The sequence below is a fragment of the Cygnus atratus genome, chromosome 1 (genome assembly GCF_013377495.2).
Source record: "Cygnus atratus isolate AKBS03 ecotype Queensland, Australia chromosome 1, CAtr_DNAZoo_HiC_assembly, whole genome shotgun sequence".
In the NCBI taxonomy this organism is placed as follows: Eukaryota; Metazoa; Chordata; class Aves; order Anseriformes; family Anatidae; genus Cygnus; species Cygnus atratus.
The window spans coordinates 26578083-26602388 of NC_066362.1; the positions used below are offsets into that span (position 1 = coordinate 26578083).

At 40.4% G+C, this 24306-nt stretch overlaps 1 protein-coding gene across 3 annotated transcripts in view; it reads right to left on the reverse strand.

Annotated features, from left to right (window-relative positions):
• ST7 (suppression of tumorigenicity 7) overlaps positions 1-24306 on the reverse strand; it is a 145798-nt gene that overhangs the window by 33978 nt on the left and 87514 nt on the right. For all 3 annotated transcript variants that reach the window (XM_035544053.2, XM_035544055.2, XM_035544054.2), the window contains exons 4-9: positions 22283-22337; positions 21613-21728; positions 20352-20427; positions 18917-19071; positions 15451-15548; positions 3343-3457 (exon numbers count right to left, since the gene is read on the reverse strand). In XM_035544053.2, coding sequence (XP_035399946.1) covers positions 3343-3457; positions 15451-15548; positions 18917-19071; positions 20352-20427; positions 21613-21728; positions 22283-22337 — 615 coding nt within the window. The remainder of the gene's footprint in view (positions 1-3342; positions 3458-15450; positions 15549-18916; positions 19072-20351; positions 20428-21612; positions 21729-22282; positions 22338-24306) is intronic.

Here is a 24306-nt window from a genome sequence, read left to right on the forward strand (position 1 = left end):
GAAAGAGCAAGATCAGTACAATTAGTTTAGACAATTAGTTTAGACTTTTTGTGTTGTTGCACAAGCTGGAGAAACAAACAAAACAAAACAAAACACAGAATCATGTGGAAAAAAAAAAAAAGAGACCAGATGGTATGAACAGACACAGAATTGAGGCAAATATACACAAAAGCCGCAGAGACCATAGCTGAAGACTCCATGTGATTAGTTGATCAATCTACAACTATCTATGAAAGGAATGCCTTTAAGTTAGATTAGACGTTAGGAGGAAATTCTTCACTCAGAGGGTGGTGAGGCACAGGAACAGGTTGCCCAGAAAGGCTGTGGATGCCCCATCCCTGGAGATGTTCAAGGCCAGGCTGGATGGGGCCCTGGCAAACCTGATTTAGTGGGTAGCATCCCTGCCTATGGCAGAGGGGTTGGAACCAGATGACCTTTGAGGTCCCTTCCAACCCAAGCCATTCTATGATATGATTCTAAGTTCAATGTAAGTAGAATCTACGTATTTCATATGCTGTAAGGACAAGAAGTTGGACACAGGGAGACTGAAGAACGGAGAGTAACTCTGAATGGGATGCATTTTAGAAAACTGAGTTCTCTACATTAACTGTTAACAAAAAAGAATATGATCAATACCCATCCACCATGCACGTTCCAAGACAAAGATGATTGTTTCTAATTAAGTGTCTTTTTTAAAAAAGGTTTGCATTTTGATTTGACACTAATTTAGAGTAGGATTTGTTGAAGTAAGCAATTACCAAATAAAAGTGTAACAGCATAGAGCAGAATGAGACCTTTTGCATAAGAAAAAAAAATAATCAAAAAAAAAAAAACACCTTATTTCTATGTATCATATGGTCTAAATTCTCTTCTCAAGTTAACTCTGAATTCAGGCCTGTCTACAGGGTAACATGGTCCTTCTTCTTTGCAAGGGGAAAGTGAAAGGAGAATCTGTATAAGGTGTTCCTCCTGCAAACCAGAAAGTTTACAGTCTCACTATAAAGTAAGACAGTGACATTTATTACAAAAAAAAAAAAAAAAGAAAGAAACCAAGGAGATCTTCAGGGAGGGATCATTGCATCACTACAACTAAATAAACAGGCCTCCAACCTTTATTAAATTGACTTTCAATTACCAGAAAGGTCTGAGTTTTCACATAATACCCAGGTTACCAGAGAATAACAACCAAAGGAACTGGCTGCCCAGGGAAGTTAATAAATCATTTGCTCTAAGCATCACAACAAGCAGACCTACTCCACTGAAAAACAATCGATTTAAAAAGTAAGGATATAGGAGCAGATAAACTTTATCTGTTATGAATACCAGAAGCTTATTCCATTAAGAACAGTCTCTTCAGCAGCCATAACTATTTCTGCTGTAAATAACATGGATACATGTCAAATTGGAGCCAAGACTCCTTTTAGAATTCAACAGTATTTAGGTCATCTGCACTCTACTGACAGGCACTGAACTCTGAAACCATAATGATGTAGCTCAGCAACAGTGCATGACTTCCCACTAATGAGGCCCTTTTTCCATGAATAATGAGTATAGACATCAGCTCTGTTGCCAGGTACATAATATAAACACTATTTAACACACAGCTTTTAGTAAAGCAGTGTGTCTGCTTGCAGAGGCTGAGGTTTTGCACAATGCAATCCAACTTTTTAGCCCAGGGTGGGGGCAGGCTGCTCAAGGAAATAATTTGTTCATATGTTATCAAAATACAATAAATCAGGTTTGGTCTCAGTCAAAAAAAGGCAGTGGAGTGGAACCAACAGAAACTGCAGATAGGAAAGTATAAATGAGTTCATTGTTTTATAATCCAATAAATCTTACAACACATGAAGCTGATGAGTTCTAAAATGAGCTGAGACTCCCTGAGATGAGCCTTCTGAGACTCATGAGCTGTAAGAGTCATACTGGTTAAGCCTGTGCTTGTGGAGTCCTTGTGCATACCTAGCATATACACACACACCTTTCTTTATATATGGCAAAAAATGAGTTGAAAATGCATAGGCTCAAACAGATGAAGTAAAAAGAGTTTCATTTTGAAAAGCCACATCTGTTATACTTCTGACCTCAGTTTTGATTATATCAGATGCTTTTGAGACAACAAAATGCACCTTCAAGTTTTAGCATCTTCAAAGTGCCACCATAGTATTGTTTAAACCTAGAGATCAGAGCATCAGTATGCAAAAGCAGAGTTGGCACAGGAGTTTAATACGAGTTTTGGGACGGTTTGATTTAATTCCCTGTTCTGCCACAGGTCTGCTATTTCCCAGAGTTATTAGTAGATAACTACATTAAAGACAAGGATGTGCTGAAGTCCCATGGTGCCTGAAGCCATAGTGAGAAGCTTCTGTTTCCATGGGCTTTTACACTTCTCTGCTTTTTGGCACCCAGGCAAAGACAACAAAGCTGAACAAAAACGAGACAGAAGCCACAGAGAGAAGCGTAGCTGGAAAAGATGTAAGTGGTAAGACAGGAGTTGTAAAGTGGGTGAGGAGATGTACGATGACCATGAAAACCAGACTGGGACAGCTAGTTAGGTGAGGCAGAAAAATGGATTTGGGAGTGAATGGTAGTGGCTGAAACAGGAGTCTCTGGTAGGAACTGGGAGCAAAAGAAAGCTGAAACTGACTGTGCAAAACAGAAGTAGAAGGAAGTTCAGTAGACAAGTGGGACAGAAGATCAACTAGAGACAGGATGGAAAGGACGCGAAGTTTATTCAAAGACTCAAAGAGAAAGTGGCCAAAGCTCTGTGTTTACGGGTTCCAGTGCCCATACTGGTAGCCATGTATGCAACAGTACCTCAAATGACCTCCATTCACCACTTCAAAAACTTTTGAAGTTACAAGCCTTAAAATCTCTGCTTAAGTAACACTAGAAAAGCTGTAAGATCTAGTAATTAAGAACATTTTAAAGGCAACAAGATAAAGCTAGAGAAAGAGTTAAGAAATATAAACCTTTAGGCTTTTTCACTGAATTCAGCCATTTGGTTCACGCATACTCAGATCCTTTCTTCAGACAAGGTTTGAATAACATGCAATAAAGAGTCTACAGAACCAAAACAGTCATTCTTTAAACATCATCAGAAAGCAAAGAAAACACTGAAGAGCTACGAATAAGTGAATTCCAGTGAATGAAGCAGGGTTTGCAGAAAAAAACAAAACACAGTATGTAATCTCTGGATTAAGGACTGTGTAAGGGGAGGTATGAAGCTTTTGCAAGTCACCTTACAATATTTCCTAAATTTTAAAGTTTGACTTTCTAAAGTTTGACCAAAACATTGCTTCTCTGAGTACTGTATAGAAAAAATATAAGTACATATGGACTTACCATCATACTTTGCTAAGACTGCCTGAACATCTGCATATGCTTGCAGTTCCAACAAAGCTTCTAGCAGGTTTTCATGGATATTGAACATGCTGAGCAGAGGAAACTCCTTCATCAACTATAATCAATAACATATGAAAGGGTTAGATTATTAACATGGAAAATGGTTTCATGTTCAAAATGCACCAACACCAAGTTAAAACCCTTCAGTTCCCCACATTCTTGACTCTTTCCCAGAGTTCACTATTATCTCAGAAATTTCTGAGCTCTAAACAGACACTGGGTCAGGTTTCTTGACAAAATATGCTTAGCATAGGATGCATTTAATCATTTAATCAGGTGTACAGGAACAGGAATACTCTAACAAGCCATGTAAAGAAAATCATTCCAGGTCAGCCTTGGTCTATTTGACAATATTAAGTTGGATATGAAAACTCTGTCAATTAATAAACATACTTTTGAAGATACAGACAAACTGATGAGAACCACCAAATCTTAATCTCGCAAACAGAGAACAGGATGGAAACAAGAATGGTGAAGATTCACCAGGAATTTTAGAAAATAAGAAACAGGTAATACCTGTAGCTTCTTCCCTCTTTAAGGAAGAGGCTCTAACAGGTTATCAGATGTGCAAAGTGCAGAGAAATTCTTCCTTGTACATTAAATTCTTGCCTGGCACACATTAATGTAAGAAATAATCTGTCCTTACGGGATAAGTCTGTCTAAATTTGGCTCTCTGGATAGCACTGACTTTGTTGCAATTTGAGAATTATTAAGTATCAAAAATGCAAGGAGAGGAGTGTTTTGCATAACTGATTATACAAATTTCTGGTGAGAATCATGATCTCATGAGAATCATGATGAGACAGCAGCTGATTCACTGAATTTGTGATTATAGTGGGACAGGGATGGTCATAAAGCTCCCAGTTTAAATGAATGGAGCTGAACCTGTGAAGAACACACACAAAAAAGAAACTGTATAGTTTACAGGCTTTCCTCCTCCACTTTTCCAAAAAAAAATGACCACAGGTCTTGGTGCTTATCTAGATAAAAAAATTGACCATAAAAATAAAAAGTTTAAGTCTTTGCTCATGAAGAAAAATAACTGCAGGTGAAAATTCACGTGGCTGGATTCATCAGTTATGGATCCAGCATGGCATCTACTTCTTCTCATTCTTGTCCTTACTGACTGTTGCATATTTAACAGTCGAAGCTACTACTTGGAAGGAAAAAGCATGACAGAATCTAGCCCTACGTAAAAAGTGATTTAAAGTTCAGAATGAACATATTGCAAACAACCCCCTTCAAGGGATTAAGAAAGATTATCCCTCTTCATTGGGAATGAATAATGGCTGGCAGAAGAACCTTCCCTCCACGAGCGAAGAAAAGGGAAGAGCTGCAGCCAGTTACAGACGTGCTGTGGCCAGTAAAAGTTCCTACTCTGGTTCTGTTTCTCACTGACATCACTCACTGGTTTTTAATTTTTTTTTCAGCTTTAATTAGGTTCTGTCAGAGTGATAAACCTTGCCTGAGACAGCAGCAGAAGAAAGGTCACTGTCGGGACTACTAGGCCTCCAAACTGACATGTGTTAATGAAGGTTTAATTTGGGAAGGGTTGAAAGTTAAGAAGTCCAACTGAGTCAAAGTGAACTCGGTTGATACTGTGGTTACAAAAATAAAACACCTCTAACTAGCCACTCAGCTGTTCTAACACTGACTGTGCACAAATGACAATACATTTGCTATAAATATAAATAAATAAATAAATAAAAGGAGAGGACATGAGCTCAGTTTTCTGTCGTCATCTCAGGATGGACAACATACAGCTTTTACTGCGAATAATTTTCACAGTACAAATGTGTTTTTTGAGAAGCGTCCCAGATAGTAACGCCACTTAGATGGAAGTGTATTACGACTGGCCATCTTTTAGGCCCCAGAGTGTGGGGAAACACTGGGGAAGAAAAAAAAAATGCCACAGAGGTTGCAACATCGGCCTGCTGGACGTTGAGGGCAGGCCAAACACTGCGTCACGCTGAGGAGCAGTGGAGAGCCGAGGGCCAGCTCCCCTCTCCGCCCCAGCAGGCCAGACGGAGGCTGCCTCACGCCCCACACCGAGGGGTAAAGATGGGCACCCTGTCTGTGAGCAGGGGAAGGAGAACGCACCCTCCAGTTCTCCAGGCCCTTACAGCACTGGGCTCTTCTCTGGCCTCCGGTTTAAGGAGACACATGGCTCCCTTTGCACCTAACTATGAATTTCCTGTGATGTTAGAGACTAACATTGGCCAAGTTGTCCAATGATTAATTTTCATTCTCTTTACATCTTTACTGTAACAGACAAATACTTTCATTTTAGTGCCAACCACACTGCACTTAGAGACAAGACCAAAGGTCTACTGTCATCTTTCTCCATGCCTCAAGACCTCAAGAGACAGCCACCAAATTCAGCACTTGAGGTTTCTCACCAAAGCAACTGTACCTTCTTACCTAAATACTGCTTAGGACTAAAAATTTCTTTGTAAAATTCTAATTATTGGACTCTCAGCCAGTATAAAGAGCTGTACTCCTCCGAGCTAAGCTTGCTTTCATACCATATCAAAGCCAACACAACATGGCCATGAATGTATTACCTCACAACACAAGACATTAAACAGATATCAAATACATCATACCAAACACATGCTCACAAGGATTTTACTTTGAACTTGTCAAAATAATTTCTAGTGGCTGCATCAGTCCATATTCTGTTCCAATTGCTCTGCACATTTGGGGAGGAACACATACATACACAGAAAGTGGAACTGCTTCTGTTGAAAGATTCATTAGCTGTACTGAAAATACACAGGAATGGCAGCTTTTGCAGATAATTAATAATTTTTAATTGATTAATTTAAAGATAAATAATATTTTGGGAGTACAAGTTTGCAGAAGAAATCTGGAAATAAGTCTGACACAATCAGATATCTTATCACTAGTCCTGGGAGGGCCATATTTCCAGACTCACCCCAGTCCATATTGCAGGGTGTAGTTTCAATGACTTTTTGATGGATATGAAAGAGTGATGATCACAAAAAATGCTTTATGGTACAAGGAAATCCCCGTCTGATTTATTGGATGAGGAACAAGTTATATCTCCCAAAGAACAGTTAAATGAAGAGGACTCCCTTTCCTGAGAAAATTTCCATCATCAGCATTTTCTCATTTAGATCTGATTTTTGAAACATTTTCAAGGAATGTAGTTCTAGCTGCTATATCTGTTTTCCTCCCCGTGATGACATTAACCTCATGCATCAATTAGCAATGATACATTATTTGTGTAGGAGACAGCTTTGAGTTACAGTTTATGACTATGACTAGACCATGGGGCTCAAGTGAATATAGAGGTGGATAAATGAACGATCTTATACATCGCCTGGTGTTGACACATTTATTCTTCATTTGCATTGTGGCTATACAAACGGCCACATACTTTATGGGCAATGCACAACCATTCACTGCTGCTTATATTCATATATTCTCTACAAACACTTTAAAATCAATGTATTCAACTGAATGCATTCATAGATTTGAGAGGTGAGTTCAGCTTACAAAGAAGAAACAACAACAAATAAATGAGAAATTCAGGGGAAATTTTCAACCTTAACTTCGAGTCTTTCTGTTCCCAATGTGGCTATCTGAAATGGTAAAATCTGCCTCCTAGAAGAGAAATGACTGAAGCTGCCATTTTCTAGGTGCAACTGTCAGCCATCAGCAAAGAATCAAGTGTGCACTATGGATAGCACTGTTAAGTTCACCAGCACTTTGCATAAGCTTCTTTCTGGTACATAACTTGTAATCTGTAAGCACTGTTAACTGAACAAAGTAAAAAGGCAGAACATCAAGCCATTTTTGAGCAGAAATGTAGAAGACCTCATTTCTTAGGGCTTCATTGTATACAGCTAGATTTTCAGATGTCTTAAACTCTGAAGTTTGCCTTGGGCTTGAGGCATTTGAAACAGAATCACAGAATCACAGAATCGTCTAGGTTGGAAGAGACCTCCAAGATCATCTAGTCCAACCTCTGTCCTAACACTAACAAGTCCTCCACTAAACCATATCACTAAGGACTACATCTAAACGTCTTTTAAAGACCTCCAGGGATGGCGACTCAACCACTTCCCTGGGCAGCCCATTCCAATGTCTAACAACCCTTTCAGTAAGGAAGTTCTTCCTAATATCCAACCTAAACCTCCCCTGGCGCAACTTTAGCCCATTCCCCCTCGTCCTGTCACCAGGCACGTGGGAGAACAGACCAACCCCCACCTCGCTACAGCCTCCTTTAAGGTAACTGTAGAGAGCGATAAGGTCGCCCCTGAGCCTCCTCTTCTCCAGGCTGAACAAGCCCAGCTCCCTCAGCCGCTCCTCGTAAGACTTGTTCTCCAGACCCCTCACCAGCTTGGTCGCCCTTCTCTGGACTCGCTCGAGCACGTCCATGTCCTTCCTGTAGCGAGGGGCCCAAAACTGAACACAGTACTCAAGGTGCGGCCTCACCAGAGCCGAGTACAGGGGGACAATCACCTCCCTAGACCTGCTGGCCACACTGCTTCTTATACAGGCCAGGATGCTGTTGGCCTTCTTGGCCACCTGAGCACACTGCTGGCTCATATTCAGCCGACTATCAACCAATACTCCCAGGTCCTTCTCGGCCAGGCAGCTTTCCAGCCACTCATCTCCCAGCCTGTAGCTCTGCTTGGGGTTGTTGCGCCCCAGGTGCAGGACCCGGCACTTGGCCTTGTTGAACTTCATACAGTTGACCTCAGCCCATCGGTCCAGCCTATCCAGATCCTCCTGCAGAGCCTTCTTTCCCTCATGTCATTCCACATTGGCTCTCTGATGTCTAATAGAATAAACTTCTGGTTAAGTTTTTATCTGGTCAGCTGATTAATATGTTTTTTTTTTTTCCTGTATTCAGCTACTTTTCCCATGAAAGCTGAAGAAATGTCTTTAATGTTTTCCTTCCTTTGACAAATTTTGTTGAATCTGAATGATGGATCAAATGTTCCTTGTACTGACAAACAGTTGAGACTTGATTTCGTAAGCTTTATTTTCCCAGAAAACCAGGCTAAAAATGATCTAGTAAAGAATATTGTTGTAAACTCCCTAATATTGAAGCTGGATTACTAGCTGTAAAGAAGCTATCTGTCAGCTAACTGAATACAATGGAGCTGATTTGCCAAGCCTGAGAGCAGAAATCACAAACCCCTGGCCAGCTCACCTGGGAAGGAGAGAATAAATGTTGTCAGCAAACACAGGCTAGCACACAGATAGGCTCCACTTTACACTGTGGGCTGGAACAGGTATAGAATTTAGCTGACATTCCATTTTTAATTTGGCAAATGCAAGTTTAGCTCTAGTGTTCCAAAATATTTACAGATAATGTGTCTTTTATTCAAGGTAGGATTAGCAATTAGACAGTAAAGGAAGAAATATCTTACTGACTATGCAAACTCTAAGGAAATATGCTAGAACATGCAGCCTATATGTTCTCTCTTAATTGGAGGATGAAAGCCTTCGGAGTAAGACTTGAGTTCTTTAAGGAATATAATTATGAAAATGCTGTTATTTGGACTGTGTTGTAAAAATGCACATTCCAGAAGTAAAAAGTATCTTGAAGGAAGATGTGGCATGAAACCAGAAGAACACAAGTTGTTCCAGATGTACATTTACTACTAAATAATTGCATCACATAAAAGTAGTAAGAGAATTATATAATCTTTGATATATCAAAGATCAGCAACTTTATAAAGCATGAAAATAAAGTCATTACTCATAGCCCTCTTCAGGAAAAAATCCTTTATTTACATTATCATGAAGTACTTTGCAGAAACCTTGCCATAGTTTTAGACTTTTAAATGAAATTAAAAGAAGGAAATGATCTAGTAACTCAAAAATGTGCTAGGGGTTTCCAAAGAGGTAGATGAACACAATTAAAAGACATACAAAGCCTCTGAACAAGGATTGATACAAGAGGATTGACAAAAAGGAGCCCAAGTTACCAGCGCCCCTCTAAGACTACATGACTATGTTCTATTTTCTGTCTTAACGGAATCAGAGTGCTGGAAACCCTTGGGTATATACACTAAGTATGACAAAAAATCAGATGCAATTGTCTGTGCTGCATAGGATTTGATAATACATAGTATATGCTCAGCAAGCTGAATATATATTTCAACAAATTGTAAGGAAAACAAAACCTGACGGTGTAGCATAGCTTTAGTACAGGAAGCAAGTATACTGCTCTACAGGATACGTGCTCAGCACAGCCATTTTGTTCCATCTGGGTGTAAATGTCATTAAGTATGTTGGACAAATCTTTTGAGAAGGCCCACATGTTCCACTAGAAAAATGCCTGTTTTCAACACATGCGTAAAAGGCAATCTTTCATTGTAGTCACCTGGCTATTGCAATTTTAAGCACAGTTTATATGAGAAACATTATCATCAGTTTCAGGTTATACACACTGAATTTCTAGTTTTGAGGGTTTTGCACAGGATCACAGGCATGACAGAAAGTGAGGGGTCTGACTCGCAGGTGAAGTGAAAGGACAAACAGCATTGGGGCAATCACAGGAACCTCCATTTTGTTTAAGATCCCATTCAAAGGAAGGATGTCCTCATCTTCCCTCCCCCCAGTTTATCCATACTACACACAGCTGTTACAGAAGAAAACAGATTTGAATATAGAGGCATATGGAAGTATTTTCATTGTTAAAAGTCAACATTTATCACTTTTTGTTATTGCAGCATTTGTGTGTCGGAACAGGAACTAACTAAAGATCCTTCCCTGTGGTGGAGACTGCAAACGTCGCTGCTCACATGAGCAGCGCTTCTCTGAAATTCATGAGGTAGCTCTTGGTCTTCTTGAACTCAGAAGAATTTTTGCTTCAAATTGTAATAAATAGCACTTTGAATAGGTACTACAGATTTTCATAAAGCTAGCATTCCACTCCAGGCAAAAGAAGCCTGCTTCACTTGACCTGTATAATGCACGCCAAAGACTGACTCACTAATCCTTGCCTAAAGCACAGAAGTATTTGGAAGAGACAGACAGTAGCCGAGGGTGCAAACAGCTGCAGAAGTTGCATTGTTAAGTTGCTAGGGATCAGAACATCTCTATTAGCAGTCAGGACTCTTTCCTTTCACACAGCTTGATGATACGAAGTACAGAAAATCGTTCTGGTTATGTATTCCCCTTACCCAAGAGCACTCAGTAATGCACACAGAAATAGAAAATTCAAGATAATATTGCATAAAAAATAGCATTCAAAGTCTAGTAAAAGAGGTTGCCAAGGAAGTATGCTAGATTTAAAGAACGGGCACACCAGCCAAAATCACTAGTGCTGCTGGTCATAAAAAGATAAAAGCCCAGCCTACCCTTATCATTAAAATAGATTCAGTATGGTTGAGTACCATTTTGATGCCTCCAAATGGCATAACCTTTTAAACCACTTGAAAAGTTCAGGGCAGCCTAAGTGTTTAAACAACTTATCAAGCAGCACATTGATATTCAAGCAGCTCTCTGGCAGTGCAAACTGCTTAGACACTGACAGCTCCTTGGTATCTTCTGTGGCAGAAAATACACATTTTAGATGCTGCACTTGGGCACTGAGATGAACACAAACACATCCAGCTTGAAATATCCTCAGCAAGATTCTCAGAGCTAGGTCCGTAAGAGTAAACTTCTAGGTCCTTTAAAAATGAACCAAAGAGTTCATAACAGCAGACATGACTGATCCCAGAAAGAAAATGTGCATTTCTGACCCTTCAAAAAAGTTCTGGTTTCTAACCCTCTCCAGCACCAAGGAAAGACCTGGAGAGTCCCTCCCTAGAGAGCCTCTCCCTAAATCTTACTTGTTTCTAAACAAAGCTGCAAAGCACGCGGCAAGTTGCAACTCCCCTGTTTCCCAGAAACATACGGAATCATCACAGAATGGCTTGGGTTGGAAGGGACCTCAAAGATCACTGAGCTCCAACCCCCCTGCCATGGGCAGGGATGCCACCCACTAGATCAGGTAACCCAGGGCCCCATCCTACCTGGCCTCGACCACCTCCAGGGATGGGGCATCCACAGCTTCTCTGGGCAGCCTGTGCCAGTGCCTCACCACCCTCTGAGTGAAAATTTCCCTCCTAACTTCTAACCTAAACCTCCCCTCTTTTAGTTTATAACCATTCTCCCATCGTCCTTTCACTGTCTGCCCAAGCAAAAAGTTGCTCTCCATCTTTTTTATAAGCCCCCTTTAAGGACTGAAAAGCTGCAATAAGGTCACACCACACCTGGATGCAGTGCTCCAGGTGGGGCCTCGCAAGGGCAGAGCAGAGGGGCACAATCCCCTCCCTCGACCTGCTGGCCACTCCTCTGTTGATGCAGCCCAGGACGGAGTTGACCTCCTGGGCTGCAAGGGTGCACTGCTGGCTCTTGTCCAGCTTTCTGTCCACCAGAACCCCCAAGTCCTTCTCTGCAGGGCTGCTCTCGATGAGCAGGCATGAACTATACTTGTTAAGACCAGAAAGTAGTTATCAGAGGAGTGCAGGGCCACAGTGTAGGAGATAAAAACGCTCTAGAGAGCAAGTTTGTTTCATCTCTCTGAAAGTGATCGAGAGGTGTTCACTTCATCCCCTAGCACACTTTCTGCCTGACTCCCTTCTCTTTCATAAGGGCACATCACCCTTCAATGAAAGCCTGCTCATTCCACAGCCCAAATCTTCCCCCGAACAATCCTAAGAAGCTGGAATTAATTTGATAATTCACTTTCTTGCACAGTATGCCTGGATACTCCAGTGACCAAGGGAAATTCAGCAGCGCAGACAACCACTGCTCCAGCCACTCTCAAAGTACAGAAAGGAGGGTCTCTGCGTACCCTCCACACCCCCTCTGCTTTCATTCGATGGAAAACACAAACCACAAACCCAGCACACTCATTTTCTTCCACTGTAAAGGTGAGGGAACGAGCAGACAGACAGCAGCTGGTACAAAAAGCTATCCTCGCTCCTCGGCACCTGGTTTGTCTTTCAACATTATCCCCAATAAAGATTTAACGCGAAGGGATACTGAAGGTTTCCGACAGCCACCACCATGGCCTCTCACCTCTGCACACCCCAAGTTTTCCAACATCATTTGGCACATGCCGGTTTAAATCTTCCTAACATAATCAGCCTAAGAAATAAAACAACCAGCACCGTAGACTTTTTCCTCCGGGACAGGAAGAGAGATCTGGTTCCCTCGCACGCCGTATCATGCTTTGTGTAAGGAGGAATAAAACCGGAGTAACTGTGGTGACCAGGCTGGAGTTACTCCAACCGCACGCTGATCAAAATGAGATCACGAGTTAACTCAATGCATACCAATAGTGACAGCTGCTGGTTTCTATAGTGAAACATAGTAAATAGTTATCATCACAAACACAAACAAAGGCAGAACACCTATGTGTGCCTCAGTTACACATTTCCATGGCAATTATAGGTTAGTAATTCTGAATAATTCAACTCAACTAAGTGAATGAGATCAAAGCAGCAAAGCCAACACCACAGTACTTTCTCAAAATTGATTACAGAAGCGACAAATTCCTAACAAATTGCTGTTTTTAAGTACCTTCAATAAAATACCAAAGAATAGGATTTTCCTAACAGCAGCATATATAACCAATAACCCCAAATCTTATTAAAGCCACCACCAACTCATTTTCTTTCCATTAAGGTGTTTTAAGCAGGATCTCCCTCTTTTCTTCCATAAAATTAAAATAAGACAATGTAATCCACCAGTAATGTCCTCAAGATGGCCTTATATATGCAATGAATTAAACGCTCTCAAATATTTTATTTTTTCAAAGTGGCAAAGACTCACTACATCCCAATCATATTTCCCAGATGGTGTCATGAACCTCTTAACACTTCATTTCCATCATGTTCCATGTCTTGAGAAATCTGTTTTCAATCTCTCAAACACAAACAAGGCCTCCACCCTCTGTCCCCTGATGCTAGATTCAGCAGTCCCCAGCCAACTTATTCTTCATATTCTTCTTAGGGTGAATACATCCATCTCCTCCCTCATCAATCACGCAGAAACCATCAATGACACACTCATGTTCAAACTTCTTCATAAATGTATAATTTATGTAATCCATGAACAAATGGTGGCTATGCATTCATCAGAAATAAATGGCTCCATGTCAGTCTAGGAGAAGCGTCTGCAAAGCTGATGTGACCCTCCTCTTGCTTTTAATGGACTGGAGATGTGACCTCGAGGTACTGTCGCTTTTATATTTCACCTAGGGACCTGCTAATTCTCAGCTCTGCTCAGTCACAACAAAGGTCTCTAGAGGCATTTAAATTCGGTTCTGAGGATTTGGCTAAGTGTCTTTATGTGGAAAAATAGAGGATGCATTGATCTGAGTTGAAGCTCTAGAAGCTGACATTCTGTCTTCCTACCTCCTTTGTCTTGCATCCAGTCCTTTTGTTTCAGCATGATGTTAGAATCACAGAATGATTCATTTTATGTTCCTACAGAGGAAAGTGTTTTCAGTCCTTCCAGTGCCTAACAAATGATGACTTTGGGTCTCCCTGTCATTGTCACTTGCCACGTTATACTTAACTTCAAAACCACACAATTTTCTCTCTAGTGACAGAATAACTCATTTCTTATAACAAAAATATTTCGGGTCTCACTTTCCATAAGAAACCTAGGACTGGATGGACCACCTGAGTCCCTGAATCCAGGACTCTGCACACTGTTAGCCACATATATTGACATCAGCTGCAGAAGGGTTCACAGAATACCCGTTTGACATAGCCCTATCTACAAATCACCAAACACATTCAGCAGCCCCTAGTAAGCTCCAGAAGTTGCCATAATTACGATGTGTGACATTTGAATGTGAAATTCAAGATCATATCTTTCTTATATATTAGTGCCAGAACTTAGAATTCCAATGTTTTTCCACCTACATTTCATACGGTATTGATTCCAGTGTGCCTGTGTAACGAAATTCATAAATAATCGTGGAGCTGACTGGACTGAAAACAACATTTTCTCCCAGCTGACTGCCTTGACCGCAAGCCTGCAAACCCAGGTCTTTCCTCCACGTTCCTCTTTCTAGCCGTACTATGGCTGGGTTTCGAGAAGTTCTTTTTCAACACCTCTAACTAGGAGCCTGGTGATTCTGGGGAAGTGACAGCTGTGTGTCCGAAAAACCTCAGCAAGAGACATGAAGTGAAAGTTGCTTCCCACTTGCCATCTGGCAGATTATTTAGGATGAGGACTAGCACCATGATGAACTCTGCTCAACGGTTTCAAAAAACATTACCGAATCAGACTTGCTGCCTTGGGTGAGGCAAGTCACCTCCTCAAAGAAGTGTTCCTAATCCGCATGCAGGACGTCCCACCTGAAGAAATGCTGAGCACTCCTAGCTAACTCTAACGCTGAGCCTTTTACACACTTGAACCATGTACAGTGCCTTATGGAGTCTGCTGCCCTTCCTGCCACCCCCCACATTGCTACTGTTTGAGGTTTCAAATTTGTAGCCTACACATTTGGGATAAGTCATCCTCCCTCTCAGGGGGAAATCAGTTTGTTACAGATTAATTACTTGTTCTTGACATCTCAGTAATAGGCTTTGCATGAATAAATAACACTGTCCTCAGGTCTGTGTAGCGTGACAAACAGTGACAGAGCCAAACTGCAGCTTTGTAAGAGAAAACAGAATACTTAAGACGTATTTATTAAGTTAGCTGCATTCATTACATGTCCTAGTGGAAGAGGAAGAATTCAGGAAAAAAAAAAGTTATGTAACTTTATGATCAAATAATTAATGACTGCACTCTAATGCACACATACCAGGACATGAAATTCAGTCTGTATGGGCAACCATCCCTCTGGCATTGTGATTTCATAGTGTTGCTTTTGCAATCGTATAAATGATCTGTTAACTTTGTCTTTATGTACATTACACATACTAAATGATCTTCAGCAGTACTGCATGCTGCAGGAGTGGATGCTAACTTGTACGCAAATGCATATCATCTCTATGCTACTATTACCTACATATCAAAGCAAAACAAACAAAAAAAATCCAAACTCACATCTCTCATCATTTTCACTGCTTCTCTGGTCCTTCCCAGCTTTCTTGCACACATTGCCAGCCTCCTCTTAATATAAACTAACACATTGGTGTCCCTTCCTGCACAAAAGTAAGAGACATAATTGACACAATTAATAATGACATAATTAAGATTTAAAAAGATTTTAAAAAATAAGTTCATTTAATACTCTAACACAAAAGGAAACCGTTTTCTAGACATTTTTTGTTATTTGCTATCGTATAATAAGAAGTTACCAAATTCAGCTCATTTAAATGTGACATGGCCGCTAAAATCAGCGAAATTACTCTGGATATATGGTGGTTTAAATAAGGATCCACATGTTAGCTGTGCACCTATGAAATATAAGTGGATCTGAAGGTACAGAGAGCGCTGTAGGATATTAGGCAGACCATCAAGTAATTGGTCAGGGGAGGGGAACCCCTATGAGGTTAACACTGATACAAAAACTCCGCGGTTATACAGACAGCATGAAATTACTTACCAACTCACATATTCGGTTCAGACAACAGCATCCATGAAACTACATGTGTCTTACCTGGCTTTTTTTGTAAGTTAATTGTACACGTGTTAATAGGAGATGCAGCAAATCAGATCCTCAGTTTCACTCTAACAGTCTTTTTACCTAGTGGTTATAAGTATACCCTGACCCTCCCTTTTGCGGAGCCTTTACTTGGTATCCCGTCGCCATCTTCAAATTCCTCATGCAGCTAATTATGGATTGCAAATTAGCATCTCTCAGATATGACAATCCTATATGCTGGAAGGTGCCCTGACAACAAAGAAGACAGAAACTAACCAGTTACAGTAATTAGTCTCTTGGAGAATCCTTACTCTTTTGGCGATCCTTGGTTTCTCATCCTCTCCCTATAATTTCAGTGTGAACTTTTAACATGCTTCTGGACCAACAGGAAATGTGCAGACAGATAATCATCTATAAAATTACCATATCGAGAAGATATAGGACACCTGCTACAAATTATCTTCACGTACACTATGCAGTCTATAAAGATTCGTTTGTTCCTAACATTTTGAAGTCTTTCATAATAAGAACAAGATGTGTGCTGAACACATTCCAAGTGCCTACAAATTGTTTTAAAGCTGTGATTACAATTTTCAGATAGATTAAGCAGCAGGCAGAATGGTCTGACTTTAGAAGAGAAAATAAAGAAGGGAGTGACGGAATTTCATTAGCTATATTTTATATTATGTAATTCCTTATCTCTGTATTGTTTTCTATATATTTAATAAACAATTTATTAGTTACATCTGTTTCAATATGTTTATATAGTGCAACTAAGAGTTATAAATTTCAGGCCACGCTCCCTTCCAGACATTTCAGAAGGAATGGTCAAAACATATTTACTTGTGAAATCAAGACAACCCTTCAGGCCAAAGTTTTCAGAGGTGACTAATGATTTGGGGTGACTAACATGAACAACCTTAAAAAGAAGATTGCCTGCACCTTTTATAAACCAGCATCTTTTGAAAGAGATTACATTGGGTACCCAAAGTCTGCATCTACTCTTAAAATTCATTGTCTAACGTAAGATACTGTATGAAAGATAGAACACGTGAGTATACAGAAACATAGGACAATATGCTGCTGTTCAAAAATTGTAATGATTTTCACTCCCTAAAGATGAAATGCCCATTTTTCATCCCAAGGTCAACCTGAAGGACTAGAGATGGCACAACAGACATTTCAGAACCATGTAGTAACTGCAACACGAGGAGAGGAACTGTGGTCTCCTTACAGATATATTTATCCACGGTTCTTGTTCTCCTAAAGAAATCTGAGCTGCCCACCTTTTTAGCCATGGAAGTCCAGCATATAATGTAAGGAATCCTACACAAAGCCCTTGTGTGTAAGGCACCGTTTGAGACTGGAACTTCTCTAACTTCTGTAGGTGCTCACTGAGGTTTTCGGCCGAAGAAGAGAGTAGAGAGGAGTGGGACAGTCTAGCCCCTCTACCAAGCAATGGTCAGAGCTGGCCGTCACTTTTCAGCCCCTCCTGCTCTGTGGCAGCGTACTTAATTCTGTGATTCAGCTGGTTGCTTACTCTGCTATAATACTGAAGGTTCGGGGTGTCAAACTGGACGATGATGGTAGCGATACGTACCATCTAGCACGCCCGGGTTACAAAGGCGCCATACTTACATTTGCCTGCACAAACTTTATCAGGCTATCTTGGACATCTTGCTTACCATGATAAGCATCGTGACAGTCTTTAATCGCTCTTATTGTGTATTTTTCATATAACTGCTGTCATTTTCTGTGCTTAGGGTGGATTGAGTGCACAAATCAAGGTTTCATGGACAACCATAAGCCTGCTACAACCTGAAAACTGCTTCGAGGGCTCAGCTGCTCTCCATTTGTTTTTCTCCAAAAATAAGCAAATCATCATAAATGTATCATCCCAAATATCATTTTATATCCAAGAAATGTTTAAAATACTACCCCCACGATTTATAAAAACTCAGGTTTTCAGGTATAAACTTGTGTGCACTTCTGAGACCAGAGATGACAGACGATTTCACTATGCACTGTTTTTATCAGCAATCTTTGACTTATGTGAAATAGCTAGAGGCTGTGAATTCAGGTCCCGAGAAACTTACAGAGGCCCAAAATACGTTCGTGCTTGTACTTATACAATTCATTGGTATTATGTTTGCCTGAGGCAGCCATTGTAGATTAGAAATAATCTAGATATGTTTGCTTTATTTATCTTTTTGTTCATTTACTAGCAGTGAACGCTCATCTATTTTCTTGGAATTAAGAAACACCGAGTAAGTATCATTATAGCACCTACATCTCCGCATTCAGAACTTTAAAAAACTAGACTTTTAATTACAGCACTAAATTATTCCAGTTATTAATTTTTATGTTTCTGTGACCTTTCTTAACGAATGCACCTAACTTTTCAAATGTCACACTGGTGAATGGGTCTCATTAGCTTTCACACAACGTGTTGTACGTGTTTATCCTTACAGCTGATGGACAAAGCTGGCAAAGCATTTTGTTCCTGTTTGCATCATTCTTTACTGTTTTTACAGCATAAGCTTATGTTTTCAAAACAGCTAAAGGCATTTCAGTGCAACTTCCTAAATCAGTCTCCATCTTTTTCTACGTATCAAATCTCTTTTGGCTCTGCAGCCTTCTCCTTTCTATTAAGTAAATGCTAAATATTTTCTGTCGCGACAGAAAAGATGCATCTGTAATCTCAGTATTGCCAACTCAATAACCGAATCAGGCAAAAACACTGAAACAGGATATTCTCTTGGCTCTAGGAATATGGCTCTAGGACCTTATTCCAGCCAATGTACTGAGTACGCATCTCTGAGAGGGGAAAAACCAAAAACAAACAAACCTCCCCCCCCCTCAACTCCTACCATTACCAGAACTTTGCCCTTTTTAGAAGTAGCTATTCCCTCCAATGAAACTTACTGTGTTGGGCTTCATACTGGGCACCATGATGCTGCAATTGCTGACTGCGCCTGTAACAGCCCTCTCCAGCTTTCAGAGCCTGCTTGAACAGCTTCTCTGCTTCTACAATTGTTGTAGCTTCCTCTTCAGCCAAGAGAATATAGGCAGTGGCACATCTGCAAGAAACATCAGAAGAACTATGAAAAAGGTACCTGAAGTAAAAATAATAAAAAGCCATGCAGACTTTAAAGGATGTACCAAATACAGAGGCAAAGAAGGTTTGTGGATATACCGTTCTCAGAAACCTTTGTAAATACTCTGACAATTTAGAACTTTTAATTATCTGTGCTCCTCATCTATTAAGGAGTAAAATCACAAAGCCATTCATTTCACCTGTTTAAATCTCTCTCTAAAAATAGGGTGAGCTGCTGAATTGAGATGTCTCTCTCTTTGACTATAGAGGGAGCCTAGGTAACTACTTGAGACTCGATGGCCACAGCTTTAACAGCTGAAATTAGATGGGATATAGGCTGTTGACTTCTGTCTGATACCAGTAACTCATTACTGATGAGATTCTTCTTTATACAGAAACAGAATCAGGCTGCTGCTGCTGCCATCTCTAATTGTGTTTCACGCAGTCATCACTTGAGGAACAGGAAACAACAGGTCTGGGTAAAAATGAGACTCTGTATGTGAGTAGAATGGAATAGGTGTATAGTTCACTGCAAGCAATAGCCTTTTCTGCTATGTGCTCCTTCGGTTAACCTGCTGTCCAGGCACAAACACTTTTTTTTTTTTTTCCCTTCTAATGAAACAAGTGAAAGGCAATCTATAAGGCATCAGTTCATAAAACTCTAGAATGTGGTAATCTCTGACAGCAACCTACGGGAGTCTCTCTGCCTTATGCACTTTGGCAACATTTGTATAGTTCGCCATGCCAGTAAAGCTTCAGAGCACTGAGTTTACTGTGGGATCTCAGAATGCTACATTTCAGATCGAGAAAAATAACAGACTCAAAGAACGTAAGTCCTGAAATATTACATCACGTTCCTTCACACTATCAAATGAAAATTTCAAAAAGTGTTTATGATTCCCCTCCTTGCTTCTGTTCAGGACAACTGAGAAATCCAAAAGGGAACTCTCTTGTCCCCATCCCACAAATAAACATATCATAAACTCATCAGGAGGCAACTTAATTAACACTTTGCTATGCTAACACAGGGCCCAAAGCCCACTGACATCAGTGGGAAGACTCTCCATTGGCATCAGTGCCCTAAGGATCTTCTGTGTGGCTAGCACAACATGCAGCTGTGCTTTTTTTCCTCCCATTGTTGGGCTTCCTGCGACAGGCCTGTAATCATGGTTAAAAATTACTGTAGCAAACCCCCTGCCTTAAGCTATCATCAAGTGGATTTTTAAATGACAGAAAATAAATGTAAGTTTTGTTGTCACTCACTCATTCAATTCCAAAGCTTCATGTGCTGCAGAAATTCGGGCTTGAGGGTTTCTCTCTCTCCAGGCTTTTTGCATTACTATTCAATAAACCAAGCAGACAAGGGGTATATCAATCATTACAGCATTAACAAGGAGAATCTATTGCATTATAACAACAAAATTTACTGTTTTCAGCCTGACTCACTCCAGAGCGTTTCAAAGAGCTCAGTGACCACTCAAAAGATACATAACCAACATGAGCTTCTGTCCCAGATGCTCAGCCTTATTCTTTCATTTAATTTGCCTTTCTTCCATGAAAACGTCTGACTGAGAAATCATGCTATCTGCATTGTTACACACAGAGAGGGTAAGCAGCTTTTTCATCTGGAGGAGGTAGATTCCGTGGGGCACAACAGAAAACAAGGACAGCTGAGTTTCCTATTCCAGTTCCTTAATGTGCTGTTGCTTTATGAGCATGTTAAATGGAAACAACATCCAGGCTAGTTGGACCACCTCAGAATTAGCCCACAGTGTTCACAAAACAGGATTCATGCTTCTCCTGTGTCAAAAAAGCACAGTACGATCTCCTTTGTAATTATGCCCTCACAATACTGCGCCCAACTGCCAGTGTGTCTCCCTTCCTAGAGATAAAGATTTGTCTCTTCAGATGCAAATTATGATCAAAATCACTGTTGTGCACTTTAGCTGAACCAAAATCTGCACGTGGACTTAACGGTAAAGGCTTAATGCAACTAAAGCTGCTTATATCAAATTCAGTTCTAAGCGTGTTGTTCCTTTTATTTATTTAATTATTATTTTACAGAGTTTCTAACTGCGGCAGGGAATGAAACACAGGACTCAGGTTTTACATAAGCTCTCCTCTGTCAGCAGAGACTAAATGGGGCCTGGACAATGTAACTCAGTATACTACACTGCAGCTGGAGGAAAATTAAGCTCTATCTGTTTGAAGCCACTGCAAGAAACAGCAGGAAAACAGTCTTTACACAGAACAAACAGAAAAGTCTTTACACTTGTAAGTGGTACCTTGAAGGACTTCAGCAAGAAACTAGAACAAAATAATGACACAAATTTGATAGCTTATTCCTATATAGATACTTGTACAAACCTAGCATATTACCACAGCAACAGCTTTCCAGGCATGATCAAACTTTTGCCTTTCTTAATCTACCTGAGAGAACTGATGTCTGACTGCATTCTTCCTGCAGCACTTCAAAATAATCATTAACCTACTAGCGAAAATGGTTGCTCACAACATCTCTTACTAGCATCTGCAGGCCGTAAATGATCCGTGTCACATGTAAAGAATGTCTGATGGTCCTGTGCTGAAAGATTCATATCGTAGTAAGTCAAAGGTTCTCTCCCTGTTACCCACGTATACCTGCAAACATGTTGACAAGAGAGACATTTTGGTTAACAAGGTCACATTCGGCAAAACCTACAGAAAAGTAGAGTCCAAGATCTTAGAAATGAGCATAATATCACCTAGCCAATCTTCTAACCAGCTGCATTTCCCTGTACTGTGATGGAACAACAGCAGTTGAACATGAGCTAATGAGGATGTTGGAAAGTACTTACTGGCAATCGGTAACACACGTGTTCAAACACTAAGACTACGTGAAACCTAGATACTATTCATTAGGTTGTTTACTAAAATTGATTTGAACGGAGTTACTATATCAACACACCAGCTACACTGCACTTAGGCGTTCCGGTTCTTCTAAGGACACCAAAAATTACAGAAATAACAAGTGCATGAATTTAAATTCCTTTTCATTGAGAAACATTTTACAAATGACAGAAAAAAAAACAGGTATGAGCACAGGTGTCCACAGTTGTTTCTCTTTTTGCATCCCTGAGTTGGATTAATGGAAATGTACAGTTAAGGCCCTTAACCAAGTACCATACCTGAAGCTGTAACACCATAGCACTTACCGATTATATTCAGCTCCTCTGAACAGATTTAAAGGATTTCGCCAGACTTTGCATTCTGTCATGAACAGAAACAGACAATAATGAATCTCTCCCAAATTAAAATGGTACTTGAGGTTTAACAGAAACATCAGTTACCTTCTAATGAGCTTTAACGATTAACTTTTATTTCCTATAGGTGTGAAATGAAAAAATAAAGAGCATAAGAGATGCGGGTAACCAGACTGTTCTTCCCTTTTTAAATAATAATTTCACTATAAATTAGTGTTAATAAATGATGTAATTCCAGACAAATAACCCCAACAACGCTCCAAATGCCAGGTGAAAAAGACAATACCAATTAGTGCTGGGACTCACATTTACCATATGGCAGATCTCAAAAGGGCTCACACTGGGTTACTGCACTGAAAAACAGCAATTAACTGCATCCCTATGGACTTGTTATTTCTACAGGAAAACTGCGCTGCCTAGTTGATACTGTAAATCACTGAGAATCTCAGCTACAACTGCCAGTTTTAATTCTTCCTTAGCTTATCCATCGCAACATCTGCTGACCTTACCTAAATTCCTTAAGCATCCCAGGGTTGACAAAGTAGTATAAAGTTGATTGGCAGAGAAAAGTTCATTGCAAAGGTTTGGGAACACCATAAACATTTCATCTACTTCTCTCAGGGAAAAAAAAATAAATCAAATTCTTCATGGTACAGGTAGGAAGAGAGAAAAAAATCCACAACAACGTCATTTAGAACAGAAGTAAAAAAAAAATCGGTTTCTACAGCTTTTGAAAAGCTGAGGTCTTAATTATAGCTTTTCTTGCTTTAATTTAACACCAGATTTGTTCTCTTGAGTTCAACAAAGACAATTCACTCCTGTGAAAGTGAGACCAGAATCAAACCCAGTATTTGCAGCAAAGACTCAGAGGTTCATGGTGAGACAGCATGCTGTTTCGCCACGAATCTGTTCCTGGATGACCCTCGTTCAGTGCTCTGCAAAAGCCCATCAGAAGCATTGGACTTGCAGCATTTTACCGTCTGCTTTCCATCACCAAAAAACAACCAGCATGTTTTTCCCAATGAGGTTCAGTAACATCGTTTCTAAAGAGATCTGCATCAGTTTTCAGGCAGGGTATCCACCCTGCTTCATACAATGCTGGTAAGTTTATGTCTGGTCCATTAAAGGGACAACCTCAAAATGGCAAGCGAAGCCTTTGTCTGTTTTTGTGGACCTAGCTCCCACTTGTGAGCATGAAGCTCAAGTGGCAAGGAGGGAAAGCATTTTACATAAATCATTTGTAGTAAGATAACACTTGCAACTCCACAAAAACTAGTCAAGTGGCAGAGGTGGTGGTGGGCTCTCAGCTTGGGCCCTGCACGGCATAATATGAGCCAAACAACGACATGGAAAGGGAGGGTATCTGGGAAGAATACAGGCAGTGACTACACACCTGCATCTTTCAACTAACCACTTCATCGGGTAGCCAGTATCAGAAAGCTCCACTGGTTTGTTCACAGAAGCACTCAATCAAGCTGTTGGCTTGTGCAGCCAGAGGGTATGGCTCTTCATCAAGCTTCAATCTGACAGCTCTCACATAATGTGACTTGCAATCCATGGTAAATATTAAACTAATATCAGCCTCCTCAGAGATTTAATAGTTCCAGGGGTACCATTCAAAGGCTTGGCTTACTCTGTTTGCAACAAATAAGATTTGCCAACAACCATTTGATCGCAGTGATACCATTCTTTGTGCTCAACTTATTCAACTTTTGGTGGTTATGCGTTGTGTGGGCACAGCACTTCCCCGCTGTAGCAGGGGAAGGGGGGCTGGGGAACAAACAGGGGAGGTGAAGAAGGCATTTTTATTACCACCTCCTGTCCTGGGGGTAGTTTGGCATCTGTCTGGATTGTTAAACATGATGTGCTCTTTGTTGCTCTTGTCTTGGGATCTGCTGATACCATGGTTTCAGTGCAGTAATCTTCCAAATAATTCTTCCAGACTTTCTGAGGATGAACATATCTACTGCAATATT